This window comes from Dasypus novemcinctus, chromosome 1 (genome assembly GCF_030445035.2).
Source record: "Dasypus novemcinctus isolate mDasNov1 chromosome 1, mDasNov1.1.hap2, whole genome shotgun sequence".
Lineage (NCBI taxonomy): Eukaryota > Metazoa > Chordata > Mammalia > Cingulata > Dasypodidae > Dasypus > Dasypus novemcinctus.
In genome coordinates, this window is record NC_080673.1 from 165468123 (window position 1) to 165483664 (window position 15542).

At 45.4% G+C, this 15542-nt stretch overlaps 1 protein-coding gene across 21 annotated transcripts in view; it reads left to right on the top strand.

Annotated features, from left to right (window-relative positions):
- The window catches only part of APBB2 (amyloid beta precursor protein binding family B member 2), a 394104-nt gene that overhangs the window by 366397 nt on the left and 12165 nt on the right, over nucleotides 1–15542 (top strand). For all 21 annotated transcript variants that reach the window (XM_004448704.4, XM_012529782.3, XM_004448702.4 and 18 more), the window contains 4 exons: nucleotides 9152–9266; nucleotides 12386–12473; nucleotides 13080–13163; nucleotides 15341–15456. In XM_004448704.4, coding sequence (XP_004448761.2) covers nucleotides 9152–9266; nucleotides 12386–12473; nucleotides 13080–13163; nucleotides 15341–15456 — 403 coding nt within the window. The remainder of the gene's footprint in view (nucleotides 1–9151; nucleotides 9267–12385; nucleotides 12474–13079; nucleotides 13164–15340; nucleotides 15457–15542) is intronic.

The window sequence follows — 15542 nt, forward strand, 5'->3', positions numbered from 1 at the left end:
TAGAATACACACTTCTGTAGGCTAGAGTTCAGCTAAAATAAAGACGGAAAGGCCGTAATTGCAGCAAAGTTGGGAAATGAGGCGGGATGTCAGTGCTCAGAGTTCTTGTTAAATGGTGCTGTTTTATATCCTGGATGCCACGTGAATGCTAACGTGTTGTTTCTGCTCTGTTCCCTCATGCCTTCCTGGATTCAGAGAGAGGTAACGAGCCGATTTTCACTTCTCCCCCTTTCTCGGTGTCTTACGTGCCTGGCAAAGCTCACTTGCTTTCTTCATTCCCTAATGCCATCATCACAGCTGTCACTGTCTTTGAAAAGCAAAGTTCTTTGTTTCATTTTGTTTAAGCTTTCATCCCATCATTCTTGTGTGTCCTGCGTTTTAAAACAGGGCTGGGTTCCTGTTCCCTGCCAGGTTTGAGCCTGTGTGGGAAAGGTGATGGGCAGAGTGATGAAGTGTAGCAGGAACTCGGTCACTCTCACTAATGGCTGAGGAAACTCAAATCAGCATGCTAGAGAATAAATTGGTCGTGATGTATATGTTATGCACACAGTGGTGTAGAAAGAGGCCTTTCTTCTTGAAGAATTAGTTTTAGTACTTGCTTATATTATGTATTCCCTTGAGTTTTGCTGGTAAGGCTTGACACTGGTCAAATAGCCAGTATCGGTTATTAGCTAATCGATATTGGGATACTTCTCCTCCCTCCCCTCCACAAGAAGGATATAACTATGAAACGAAAGGTATTTATACCTCACATGTGGGTGTTTCCAGTGCCTTGTCAGCCTGCCCTTTTGGCTGATTTGGGGCTTTAAGCTCCACTGTTCCATTAACTGTAGCACTTAATTAAAACCTCTACTTAATGGAAGAAGAGAGTTTGAAATTTTTCTCCTCAAGAATGATCGTGTTTGCTGCTTGGTAAAATGAAGAGAGACAAAGGACAAACTCCTCTTTGCCTTGGAGTCAGTCTCAGGTAAATTCCCGCCTGGTAGGACCTGCTGCCTGGACTTTAGCTTCTCTGGCCGGTGGGCCTTTTTCTTCCCTTACGATGAGCTGCGTCATAGCTCTCAGGGTAGGAGGGAAAGGGGACAGCAGTGGCTGCTGAGTGACACTTCCTGGGTGGATCTTCCAGAAGGTGTGATTGGGAGAATTTACAAGCTTGATGGAGTTTTTAATGCCTTTTGAAGTGGTCCTGGCCTGGGTAGAGGTGGAAGGTTCCTGGTGGTGAGAGCCAAGCATTGGGAGGCAAACTCCCTGTGTCTTAAGTAGCAGCAAGTCCTCTCTCGGCTAATTGTGAGGATATTTTCAGGTGTTTGCCAGTTACTTCCCTCTTTGTCTGTTCAGGTCTCATCACTAGGAGACAGTTGCCTTGAATATTAACAACAGAACTCTTCTGGAGAGGGCCATAAATCCTGGTCAGCCGCACCCGAGCCACCATGCTACTTGCAAGTGGTAGAATTTCAGGTCTGCTATTTACACAATGTTTGTGTGTCATGAAAGGGCCTGGTAAAGAATTCCCTGTGAGGAATATATATTTACCCAAGTGAATAGTTGCTGGTATGCCCCTTTCAGAGGTTTAAAAACTTAGCATTTTCTTAAGCTTGTGTTGAATGAAAGAAAAAGTTGAGCTTACCAAGCTAGAGTCTGAGCTGTGAGAAATCAGCGATGTCCACATACATTGCATGTGCCATTGCGTAAAATTTAAAAACAAAGTCTTGTATATGTGTGTGGAATATTATGGGTTGGCTGTCTGGGGAAATGAAATTTCTTATCCCCTTTCTCCCTCTTCCCTGCTCCTCCTATCCCCCACAAAAAATTCTCAGAGTACAACCAGAAAAGAGGAGCCAACAGTCTTGGAAATGGGCCTCATCCTCTCTCCATGCCTTGTGCGTCCAATCAGTCGCCCTCGTTCTGGTACCGCCTAGGAGCCCTGAAATTACACTGTGCTCTCATGTGCACCCTCCTTCCAATTTGCACTAAGAGGTAAAGCAGAGGAGGAAAGAAAAACTTTTGTCATAAAGGGCCAGAAATGTAATAATATTTGGGTCACGTCCCTTGGCCACACTTTATGTCGTTATTTGCAGGTGGGACCTGCCTTCTGAAATAGTAACATCTGTTGGCTAATTAGCTTCAAAAGAAACAAGCTGGGAGGAAAGAGGTCATAGGTACATTATAGTGAGTCAATATAATTCATTTATTAATAAAACATCTTGCATTTATTCATATCTTTGACTTCTTTTTCCTCATTGGTAATAAAAATTATTAGCATGTATCAAATAACTATCGTGTCCAAATCATGCTAGTCTTCACAGATTCCTTGCATAAAAGATTGCATGTATTTGACCCAAGCAAATATGTATTATGTGAAAGATGCTTTTCAATTTGTGGAGCCTTGATGAGGAAGAAATACTAACAGAAGGATCTGGTGATAAACTGAATGGAAGTGAAAATAATAGAGGAGGAGGAAGGGAGATTACTGCCTGACAAGTAGTTAGCAGGTAGCTGACAAGGTCAGCTTTCTCCATGCTGCTCCAGAAAGCAAAACTAGATCCAAACAGGTAATAGTTACAGGGAAGCAAGTTTCAGTTCATCACTTTAAAATATATATATTTTGGCTTGCCTGGAGCATTCTCTTATAATAGTGGAACAGACTGATTCATTAAGGAAATAAGATTTCATAGCATTGAAAATACTTGAATAGGTACCTGTCAGTGCTGCTGTAGAAGGGACTAGGAAAAGTTAGTCTAGGTAACTGCTAAGAAGCCTGTAGATGCCTCTTAAATTCCTGTTGAGGAGGAGTTAAAGACATAAGCAAATTCCATTTCCCCCCGCAGAGAGTTACAGGCATGAAGATTTAGGGGATGGGGGGGGGGGGGAGGGATTCCATCTTGGCTCTTTTTTAATAGAACCCATTTGAATGAAGAATTATATATTCATTCATTCTCTAAAGATGTATAACGCTCTAAAGGGTGTTTAGAATGCTGTACAACTGAAAACAATAAGAGCAATCTTTTGTCCTTTTTCTTTCCCATTAAGAAATTTGAGGCTGTCAGGTAAGGTGTCTTAGCACTGACATTTTTTCTCTGGCAGAACTCAATACTGGTCCTCTGGGGAAATAATTACTGGGGAGAACAGCAAAAGGACAGGAATAAAAAGAGTTGGAAACACAAGGGCTCAGTAGACAAATGGCAAGTAGTAGTTGATTTGTGGTACTAGCTATTGTTAGTATGAGGAAGAGACACAAGAGGCTACAGCTATAAATGTTCCTCTTCTGATGTATTTTTAAAAATGCAATAATATCAGTGACCGCATGAAATACAGGGGTGGGACTCCATGTGTGGGGAGCGGGGAGACTGGCCGGGCCAGCATCTCTTTCAGCAAATGGCTTCTAATCCGGCTGGAGTAAGAGAACAGTGGTTCTGCTGCTGAAAGATAGATGCCTAGAAGAATTTGGCAGGAAAAACAAGCTGTGTTCTGACTGGACCTACGAGCTCATTCGGACCAGCTCTATTTTATAGAGGAGAACCATGAGGTGCCAGTCAACTGGAGGCAGTGCAGAAGCCCATCTCACTGAGGCAGGAGGTGCCAGGCTCAGCAGCCCAAGTGCCGCCGGCAGCTCTGGCAGGAGAGCCACCAAGGGCTGCGTGTGTGAAGGCATCGAAATGTCCCTGCAGAGGGCCAGCCACATGTGCCCCCTCCCGTCTCCTCCCGAATTCACAGAGCCCTGCTTCTTCATATGCGTAGCCCCGGGCCCATCTTGCCAGCTTGGGTCTGCTCCGTCTACTAGGAAGACTCTAGGTTTGGAGGTTTGTTTACCACAAAACAATTTCTTGCCCCCCTCAGGATACAGGAAAACCTATGGAAAGTATTAAATTTCTCTTACTTGTAAAAATAATGTCTTCGAGCATCATAACGCTGATTGTGGAAAAAAGTATTTAAAATGCTGATGAGAGTTTGAGAACATCTTGGTAAGTGTGGAAGCTGAACAGTTGGACATGGGAGTTTGTTTACTATTCTGTCTACTTTACTGTATGTTTGAAAAATTCCAGAATGAGAAGTTAAGAAAAGAAAAAGAACTCTGTTCATTTAACTCCTTTACTCCTCAGGTTGCTGGGGCCCCAAATTTCCTTCTCCAGGGGGCAAAGGGCACGACTAACCTCCCTGTTGCTAACATCCGGATGTTCTTTCTCCTACTCTCTGGAACACCCTTTCGTTGATGTCTTAGGATCTGCTTCTCCTGGGATTCCTCCCCACCACCCACTTCTCCATACTCTTCCACATTCCTTTCACTTTTCCCTTCACCTCAACTAGGCCTTTAAATGCCTCTTTCTCAAGAGTCGGAGCCTTTCTTCTGTCTTTTCTCACTCTCCACACTCTTGGCTGCGCCCCCGACTTTAGCTGCCTCCCAGACCCATGTCTCTAGCCAGACCAAGGCCTGAGTTCAGGACTGAATGTGGACCTACTTGGTGGGCCTCCCTGCCCCAGGATGGGGAGCACTTAGTTGTCCTAGCGGGGACCCCAAAGTTATTCTTTGTACTCTCTGCCATACCTATTAGCCCTCCCAGCCCCACTTCACATCTTTTCCATCTGTCTTTTTTGCCTTGTTCCACCAGAGGGAACTTCCTAAAACACATGCCTGAAGGGGTCATGTGCCATATTGCAAAGCTTGCATGGCTCACAGTAAGGGCCAGGTTCCTAGCAGGACACAAGGTGTTCTGCAGACCGATTCTGAAGCCCTGGAAGGCATCCCTGCAACCGTAACATGGCTCTCACCACAGTACCACGGGAATAGCACAGGACGACTAGGAGTTCTTCCAAAACATTGGGGGCTTTCTTGCCTCTGTGCCTTTGCTTGTGCGCATTTGAATGTTCTTTGAACCAGCTACTGCCTTTCTTGCCCGGGCAAGGTCCTTAAGGATGTAGCTCAAATGTCGCTGCTCATTTGTAATCTTAGACTGTTGGGCTTCCCAGGCTGGTACCTTGTCTGTTTTGTGTTTGCAATCCTGGTGCCTGGTACATAATAGAGGCTAGAAGATATTTGTGAAAGTAAACTGAGTATTTTTAAAATGTAAGCCTTTAATACCATATCATAACGTAGACTATAAACCCAAATAGCAGTTGTATTAGTTTCCCGTTGCTGCTGCAACAAATGACTACAAACCTAGTGGCTTAAAACAACACAGATTCATTCTCTTACAGTTGTGGGGGTCAGAAGTCTGAGATGACTCTTACAGGCTAAAATCAAGATGTTGGCAGAGCTGTGTTCCTTCTGGAGGCTCTCGGAGGAAATCTGTCCTTGCCTTTTCCAGCTTCTAAGAGGCCACCTGGATTCCTTGGCCCATGGCCCTTTTCTCCATCTCAAAGCCAGCAATGTAGCATCTTCAAATTCCTCTCTAAGTCTGACTTCCTGCCCCCTCCTCCTTTCACTTTAAAGACCCTTTTCATAACATTAGTCCCACCCAGATAAACCAGGATAATCTCCCATCTCAAAATCCTAAATTTAATCGCATCTACAGAGTCCCTTTTGCCATGTAAGGTAACAAATTCACATATTTTAGGAATTAGAAAATGAACATCGGGGAAGAAGGCATTTTTCTACCACAACAGCCTTTTTCAGCAGTCAAGTGCTAAAAAGCCAAGTTTTTAAAACAGTTAAGAGATGTTTGGATTTCATTCTGAATAATGAGATTGGATCTGCCCATATATTTCATTGCAGACTAAGCTGCAGGTCTGAAAGAAAGGCCTCCTGCATCTTAAAAATCCTCTGGGGCTTTCAGCTATTTTAGGGTGCCTTGGGATATGTTCCTTGGGAATAAAATAGAATTCATTCAGATCTCGACCTCTACAGTGAATAGAGGAGACAACTTGTTTTTTGTTTGTGTGTTAGTTTCTTGAAAGTAGGTGAAAGCCCCAGGAGGGTTACACAGACTCATCTAGTCATGGACCAACAGATTTGTACCTCCCTGATCTATTAGCTTGGTACTTGGGAAAAGATAAGATGGTAAAAATATTGCCAGAATCTCCCTCCTGCCACCTTAGCCTGAGGCTGCTGAGCTGCTCCTTTGGGAAGATGTGGGTTACACATGGTTGCTCTTGTGTCATTAATCACCTTCCTCTGAGCGGGAAGAAAATGAAGATTAATAATAATTTAAGTTACTCCTAGGGGGCTGCATATGAAAAACAGGACACAAAGCTTAGGTTTAGTAGGAATGACCCATTCCTTGCTGGCCAGTACCTGTTTAATCCTCCCTGTTGACAACCTTGGATTACAGTTGTAGGCTTACAAGAGTTGTGGAGAGGATGGTGGATCTGGAACAAATGTCAGAGGCACAAAAAGACCTTGGAAATTGTTTTACACCCCCCCCCCCCACTAGAGATGAAGTTAAACTCCATGCCCAAGGTTGTACTGCTAAGTCGAACCAGGAATTACAGTGGAACTAAACTTTGTGTCACCTGAATCCCCATTCAGTGTCCTTCTGGTTGCATCTTTTTTTTTTTTTTTTTTTAAGATTTATTTTTATTTATTTAATTCCCCTCCCCTCCCCCGGTTGTCTGTTTTCTGTGTCTTTTTGCTGCGTCTTGTTTCTTTGTCCGCTTCTGTTGTCGTCAGCGGCACAGGAAGTGTGGGCGGCGCCATTCCTGGGCAGGCTGCACTTTCTTTCGCGCTGGGCGGCTCTCCTTATGGGTGCACTCCTTGCACGTGGGGCTCCCCTACGCGGGGGACACCCCTGTGTGGCACGGCACTCCTTGCGCGCATCAGCACTGCACGTGGGCCCGCTCCACATGGGTCAAGGAGGCCCGGGGCTTGAACCGCGGACCTCCCATGTGGTAGACGGACGCCCTAACCACTGGGCCAAAGTCCGTTTCCCTCTGGTTGCATCTTAAATCTCCTAGGACAGGCACAGCTGAGACCTGCAGAAAAGCTACAGAAGACAGGGTGTAAGGAACTCTTGTCCTTTGTGATGCCAAATTTAAACACAAGCAAAGTCCTGGGTGCCAAAGTGGCCAGGCAGGGCTTGAGCTGGGCCAGGCAGGATAGGTGGTGAGCTCTGGACAGTGCCAGGAGGGCCTTGCAGTGCAAGGAAATGGAGGGAGGGGCACAGAGCCCCAGTGGATGGGCCTACAGACCAAGTGAGTGTGTGTAGAAACCCAACTCTTGAGCAGAAGGGAAAGTTCCTCAGTTTGGGGGAGTGATGCCAGAGGGGTTGGTGGAACAAATTTGGAACTCTTGAAATCCAGTCTAAGGTGTCCTATATAGGTGGCCATAGGGAGTCCCAGAGAGATTTGGCCTTTAAATAAATGGCAGCTAACATGGAAGTTTTGAGGAAAAGAGCTGTGTGAGGTGAGACACTCTGTGTTAGTATTTTGTGATCCAGAAGAGTAGGCAGGGAGTGATTAAAAACAGGGTTTCCCTTAAGTCTGTGTTTCCAAAAGTGATGCCCTCTATTCAGTTCTTTTTTGAGTAATATGTGCTTTGATCGTGGCCAAGACCAGTATGGAAAGGCCTCAGAGAATGGTGCAAGAAGACTGCTCTCACTTCCTCAAGGTCTGGATCAGCTCCTCACCCAGACCCACTCCCACCTGTTCTTCTGACCTCAACCCACTGTCATGGGTCCTATTCATGCCTCTGATAAAGGGCCAGCTTGCCCAACAGGAAATAGGGATGCATGCTGCAAGCCTTGTGCTTTAAGGGAGGAAGGAGCACTGTGTCCACAAACATTAGTACCTATCAACCAGGCCTGGACTAAGTATTAGAGATGAGTTTAGCCCAGGTTGTCCTCATGGAGCTTCAAGAAGCTGTGGGGAGGACAAGCTAATCCAGACACTTACGGTACCAGGTAGTAGTACAGTGTGCAAGGGAATCCTGGAAGCGCTGGGAAGGGATGCTCGCTCAGCGCAGAGCTCATAGGTGGTCATGCTGGCTTCAGCTGAGTCCTGAACGGTCGTGAGAGGGAGGGGCAGCACGGGCAAAGGCAGGGAGGCAGGAACTGCCTAGAAGGCCTGTGTGATGCTGGGGCTGGAAAGGAGAGGATGGACTCAAGAAATGTTCAGGAGGTAAAATAAAATGTGGGGATTGGGTATGGAGGGTGAGGATAGAGTCAAAAGGCCTTCCTGGTTCTAGCGTGGAGACAGACCTGAGAGAGAACATGGGGAAGGAGGAGAAGGCTGGGGAGAGCACGTGATGAGGTCAGGTACAGACAGAATTGAGTTTAAAGGGCCTGTGGGGCAGCCGGGTAAGCCTGCAGACTGGGCTGAGGGAAGCCCCTGGGGATGGCAAGGCGATAGGCACAGGCTTTCCTGACCAGTTCATCCATGGTTAAAGCTACAGGCAGTCCCCTGACTTAGTGTCGGTTTGCAAAGATATCATTGCGATCCCTTACCAGATAGGTGGATCTGGGCGTTTCTTTCTCTTAAACACTTAGATCTTTAAAACACTGTTCTCCAGTAATGGCGGTGAGAAACGTAGTTGGATTACATGGTTCTTTTGAAGCCAAGGAATGTCACAGTCTATTTTAATCAGTAAAACAGATGCTACAATCCAGCATTAACTGCCCACTCACTGTGGTGTCTGACTTAACAATAGAGACCAGTGTTAATGCCGTCACCCTGAGATCTGGACATGAAAGGTCAGGATCAGATGCCTTTGATGGTTGTCCACTTGGCATGTTTGTGTCCCAGCGTGCCCTGTGATTGCCCATTCACATTCTCAAGCAGCTGTGGGTTCATCCATTCTTTGTGCACATGTCTACACATCAGAGCCTATTGTTTTGCTTCTGCTACACCATGGCATTTGTCGTCATATCGCTCATGCAAATTCATGCTCTTCTCAAACCTGTTTTCTATTTCATATCATAATGTTTATAATTGCAATATTTGTTATTTTACTAACTAGAAAGTTCTTATAAAATTCAGTTTTCATTAAAGGTTAAGAGTTTCCTAGAGTTCAACAGACCAGATTTGGAGAACATTGTAGTCCTTTTAGTCAGAAGTAAACTCCTAATTAGATCCATAAAAGTGTTCCTCTCTTTAAGGTAGCTGTTGAAATTTGATTTTTTTAAATCCAAGACATACATTGTTAGCTCAGCTAACGTTCATAAGTTGTGTGCATTGGTAAAGGTAACCTTTTCTAATATACTGATAAATTTTGTTTGCGCAGGGATTTTGCTTACGTAGCAAGAGACAAAGATACCAGAATTTTGAAATGCCATGTATTTCGATGTGACACACCAGCAAAAGCCATTGCCACAAGTCTCCATGAAATCTGTTCCCAGGTAAGGGGGTCAGAGTGCAGTGGGCTCCTCTTTTTTCTCATGGTTTGAGCAGGTTATGGGACGTGAAAAGGCAGGAGAGTGGGTACATTGACCTGCACCAAAAGTTGCTCAGAGTGAAGCACGCAGACCAGTGGCTCCCCCTGCACCATCCAAGCACTCGCAGTGTGTGTCAGGCATTGCTCTGTAGCACTCCCTTTACAGTCTGGGGGTGTAATGGGGGGCAAAACAGTGGCAAAGCATCAGCGAAGATGTGTACGAGTCCAGCTGGAAAACCAGGGAAGGAGTCATGATAGACTTCCCAGGGGATTGGCCACTTGAGCTGAGAGCAAAAGCAGGTGGAGAGGAAGACAGGAACAGAGGGAGAGGACGGTAAGAAACCACATGTGGTGTCTGCAGAAATGCAGGAGGCTGGGTATGGCCATCAACACCAGCTGGCCTTCTTGAGGACACTTTGTCAAATCATGGAAACTGACCGATGGGAGGCAGGGCTGTGGTCAAGGTCTCATGCTGGTAAGGGCCCCACCTCCTTAGAGTTACAAAGCCTCAGAATGAGAACATATGGTCAGGGATCACCATCCAGCCTGGCTCCCTCCCTCCAGCACAGTGTTCCCAATACAAGTACCTGTGTCCGTCCGTCCGTCCCCCGCTTGGTGCCTTTATTGACAGGGTCACTTAATTTTCAAGAGACTCTCCTATTACTGAGCTGCCTATTACAGAGCCGCCTGTTACAGAGTCCTTTTTGGCATCTTCCTCGCTAGAACCTCCTTGTATTTATTTGAGCTCAGTGGTCTATAGGCTGGATAGTTCTACAGACATTTGAAGCCATGCACTGTGCCTGGCATGTTTTCAAGGCACCATTTTCCTGCTCCTGTCCTTCCTTCTCCAAGTCCATTACCCCAGTCTCTGCTTTTTTGACCACTTTTTCTGTCACATAGTCACCAGGCTCCCAGGCTCCTGAACATCCTCTGCTAGATGCACTCCCTGGTTGTGAGCTGGCCAAGGGCGGACCATGTTCTATTCTGTCCTTTGACCCCCAAGGATATGATGTTGGGATTATTGGTGTTTTTAGCAGGCATATCATCTGCTGGTGTTTGTATTCAAATGGTGGTCGATCGGACCTCCCAGACATTGTCTTGCCAACAGCCTTCAGCCAGTCCTTTCCACTTGCCAGACTTTGTTCAGTTTATTGAATCTCAATGTAGGATTTTGCCATCTCTGTTGAATGACACCTTTCTGGTTTCAGGGCAGAGTTTTGTTCATTTCCCTCACTGACACTGTAACTCCAGCCTCACTCCCATACTACTTCCTGAGCTAGAGAGGCCTAGACCACAGCCAGGCCTGGAGCCCCAGAGCCCTCAGGAAGGCAGGGGTAGAGAGCTGTCCCCAGTCCCCAGGTAGACTAGCTCCAAATCACAGGAACATGCAGGGTGGGCGCTGGTCTAGAGATCACCATGTTTATTCCAGCCCACGTTTACATTCTTGCTGGGAGAGGTCCTTGGGAAGTGGCTGCACCTCTCACTACCATTGGCAGTGCTTCAGTGTGCTCCCCAGGTTTCATTTTTTCATTCACTCACACAACAAAATATCATATATGTGCCAGGCACTGTTCTAAGCAGTGAAAAGACAGGAGAGTTCAAAGCAGGAATCTTCCTTGTCCTTGTGGAACTTATATTCTGGTGTGAAGCCCTTAGAAGAAAGCCTGGTGAGAAGCAGATGCAGGTCAAATGATAGGGCCTGTGCCTACCATATGGGAGGAACTGGATTCAATCCCTGGGGCCTCCTGGTGAAAAGAAGAAGAGAAAGCGTGCCTGCGCGGTGAGCCAAGTGCCCTTATAGCAAGCCGAGAGCCCACGCGATGAGGCGAGTGTCCATGCGAGTCCAGCGCGAGTGCCTGCCCGCATGGCAAGTGAGTGCCCGCGTGGTGAGCCACTGCCTACGCAAGCGAGTCACGCAACAAGATGATGACGCAGAAAAAGAGAGACAAAGGGCTAAGAGTCAAGATGAAGTACAGCAGATGCCAGGAACTGAGGTGGTGCAATTGGTAGGGGACCTCTATCCACGTCAGAAGTCCCCAGGGTCGAATCCCAGTGAATCCTAGAGGAGAAAGACGAGAAGAGAGAACAAAAAGAGAAATAGATACTGAAGATTACAGAGACAGCAAAAACAGCAGGGAGGGGAGAAAAAAAAAGAAAGCCTGGCCCAGAATAGGTGCTCATTAAATACTAGATTTTATTATGGTCAGCAGCCCTCTGGCCCATGGGAGGTGCAGATCTAGAGATGGGAGAGAGAGAGCTCTGTGGAGGACTCGACCTTCCTTTTACCTGGAATGGAAAGCTTGGGCTGGGAATAAGATGGGAGTCACTTTTGGGGTCATTGAAGGGCAGACTTCTTTCAGTCTCTAGACCTATAGTACGTGTAACTGGTTAGGAAACAGGAGTGAAAAGTGATGACTCTTAAGTAATGGGTACGTCAGTGTTTGGAAGGCAGCCTGACAGATTTGAACAAGTTGAGAATACCAACAACTTGAGAGTAGCTAATATTTACTGAGTGCTTACTCAGTCCAGGCCTGCTCTGAGTGACCGACATATATTCAGTCATTTAATCCTCAGAACAGCCCCATGGCATTGATAGTGTTATTATCTCCATGTACAGATGAGGAAATGAGACACAAAGAGGTCAGGTGACTTGCCCAAGGTCACACAGCTAGAAAGCCTGGTAGAGGTGGGATTTGAACCCACATAATTGGACCCTAGAGCCCTGAAAGGACTATCTAAAAGTTCCGGAAATGGGACTTTGTGGACCAACTTGTCAGTCAATGTTCCACTAGCCACACTGGGCCAACAGGGATATGTGTTTGGGTTATTTTCAGTAGTGGTGGGAGCCTAGTGAGTGGAGGAACTAAAACTTGGACTGCTGTTACTCTAAGGCATCTCCAGAAAAAGTGAGCTCAATTTTCTAACAAAATATGTAGCCCAGAGATATGGGAGGTGGGAAATCGGGCAATAGACTAAAATGTATTTAAACTGGAAGGGAAGTCAACTTGGGCACTTTACTGGCTGGAACAGCTGATGACATGGGGCCTACCACTGTAAACCAAAACTGGGTTTTCTCTTGTGTAGATTATGGCTGAACGGAGGAATGCCAAAGCCCTGGCCTGCAGTTCCTTACAGGAAAGGACCAATGTGAATCTTGATGTCCCTTTGCAAGGTAGGTCAGCAGCATCTCCTTTCCTCATTGGGGCACTATCCAGCCTACTCAAGAACTATAGGGGCTCTGGTGTTTTTCTGGTGTTTCCATTCTCCTTAAAAAAGATCCACAATTCACCATCCACTCTGGGTGGTGTAGTTGATTTTGTGTCAGTAGGATTAGGCACAAAGAGGGTAAGTTTTTATTGTTGGACAAGATTAAAGAATATTGGCTTTGGCTTTATAATACCAAATATGTGGGTTGATACTTTTTCTGTCTGTGGTTTATTTTTTTCCCTTTCCCTGATTGTTATCTTTCTCATTAAATTTTGTCTGGGCATCAAAAGCTGTTACTGAGCACACATGAAAGCGAGAGTAGCAGTTTTAACATACAGATTGTGGTTTCTGCTTTCATTTCTAGAAATGAAAGTTAAATGGGATTGTGACAGCAGCCCCAGTATCGGGAGTAAGAATTGTTTTATAACAATTGCCATATTTATCTCCAGAATCATACAACATTGAAACACAGGTGTATTCTGGGCATATTTGATAGCACAGAGTGATAGCTATTTTTCATATGTCATTGGAACCACTGAGAAAGATGTGCTGTTGCTTTTGTTCCCTGTAGTAGATTTTCCAACACCAAAGACTGAGCTGGTCCAGAAGTTCCATGTGCAGTACTTGGGCATGTTACCTGTAGATAAACCAGTCGGTATGTTAAACATTTATTGTCTTTCCACTTTGCAAATGTTTGGTGGTTCATGGAAGGCATTCAACCTCCTAAGTGGGTGATGTCTAGTATTTTCTTTCCTTGCTTTGCCTTGAATCTGGCCCTTGCACTGTCAGCAGCCAGAGCACCTGAGCAGTTCCAGGCAAAAGAGAAGTAGAGGATAAGCTTCTTTGACCTGTGATTCCCAAAATACAGGGACTTTATAACAAGATAGGAATATCTCGCTCACCCAGCAGTCCATGGATGTGCAATCCAGGGCTATAAAAGAGCTCTGCCATTCTTGACTTGGGGCTTCCATCTCTGAGGCCAGAGGACCTGCTTCAGTTCTTGCTAATTGGTTTAGAGAGGAAAAGTGCTAAGGGAGCCCTCCTTTTCTTTCAAGGATGTCACCTAGAAGTGGTGCACACAGCAGTCCATTTATATCCCAGTGGCAGAACTTAGTTGCTTGGTCATATTGAGCTGCAAGGAAGGCTGGGAAATATAACTGAGCAGGGATAGAAAAAGTTGTGGGGGGAAGCGGACTGACTTTGCCCAGTGGTTAGGGCGTCCGCCTACCACATGGGAGGTCCACGGTTCAAGCCCTGGTCCTCCTTGACCCGTGTGGAGCTGGCCCATGCACAGTGCTGATGCACGCAAGGAGTGCCCTGCCACGCAGGGGTGTCCCTGTGTGGGGGAGCACCCCGTGGGGAGAGCCGCCCAGCGCGGAAGAGTTCAGCCTGCCCAGGAGTGGCAACGCACACGTGGAGAGCTGACGCAGCAAGATGACGCAGCAAGGGGAAACACGGATTCCCGTGCTGCTGACAACAACAGAAGCAGATGGGGAGGAACATGCAGCGAGTGGACGCAGAGAACAGACAACTGGGCGGGGAGGAAGGGGAGAAATAAAATAAATCTTTAAAAATAAAAAGCTGTGGGAAGATATTGAAAAATCGGACCCTTCATACACTGCTGGTGAGAATGTGAATGATACAGCCTTTGGAAAATAGTCCAGTAATTCCTCGAAAGATTTAAGTATGGGGTTATGATATGACACAGCAACTCCACTTCTAGGCATATCTCCAAGAGAAATGCAAACATCTGTCTACATTATCCTGTCCACATTACTCACAATAGCCAAAAATAGGAAACAAATCAAATTTCCATCAATTGATAATGAATATATACAATGTGATATAGTTCTACAATGGAATGCTATTTGGCAGTAAAAAGGAATGAAGTACTGAAACCTGCTACAACATGAATGAACCTTGGAAACATCATGCTCAATGAAAGAAGTTGGTCACAAAGGACCATATATTATGTGATTCCATTTATTTGAAATGTATAGAATAGACAAATAGAGACAGAACAGTTGTTGGCTAGGGCTCAGGGACTAGGAGATGTGGGGGGTGACTGATAAGAGGTATAAGATTTCTTTTGGGGGTGATGAAAATGTTCTAAAATTGATTGTGGTGGTAGTTACACAACTCTGAATATACTACAAACCATTGAATTATAAATGGACACTTTAAATAGGTGAACTGTATCTGAATTATGTTATAGTAAAATTGTCACACACACACCCCCAAAAGTTATGACAAGATGCAGTGAAAGGGCCTCATTGAATAGCACATGTTATCCTCATAAAGGTGCCATCCAAATTTGGTCTTATTTAAATATCTTATTAAATATACTTATTAAATATACTTATTACTTATTAAATATATTATTAAATATACTTATTTAAATAAGTAAGATGAAGTCCCGGGTATTCTGGCCGGTGCTGGTTTCTGTTTGGTGTTCTTTCCCAAGGCTCCTGCTTAGAAAAAGGTAGCGTTTGCTGGGTACTGTTTATACACATGGGTCTCAGGAGCCTCTGAAGAGAGATGAGCACCATGTCTCATTACAAAGGACCTCTCATGCTTCACATCGTTAGAGGTTCTCCTGATCCTTCTATTGGAAAAGCTGATGTTTCTTTTCTATTCACCAAACATGAGAAATGAAACCTTAAATCCATGTCAGAAAAGCCCACTAAGAAACAGCTTTATCAGGCATGTCTTGTCTACTGAGACCAGGAAAAAAGGTCAGCCTGGGTATTGCTGTTATTGGGTAGTTTGGCCCCACATTTGATAGTGGTAAATAGCTTCAAGGCTTTTTTCAGTTATCTCATCTATCACCAGGAATGGACACCCTGAACAATGCCATTGAAAGTCTTATGACCTCATCCAACAAGGAGGACTGGCCATCAGTGCACATGAATGTAGCCGATGCTACTGTGACTGTCATCAGTGAAAAAGTAAGAAGGAGTCATATATGCATTTGGCATATCTGGGGTACTGTGATGTTTTTGAAATAATTTCCATGAAACTTAGAAACATAGCC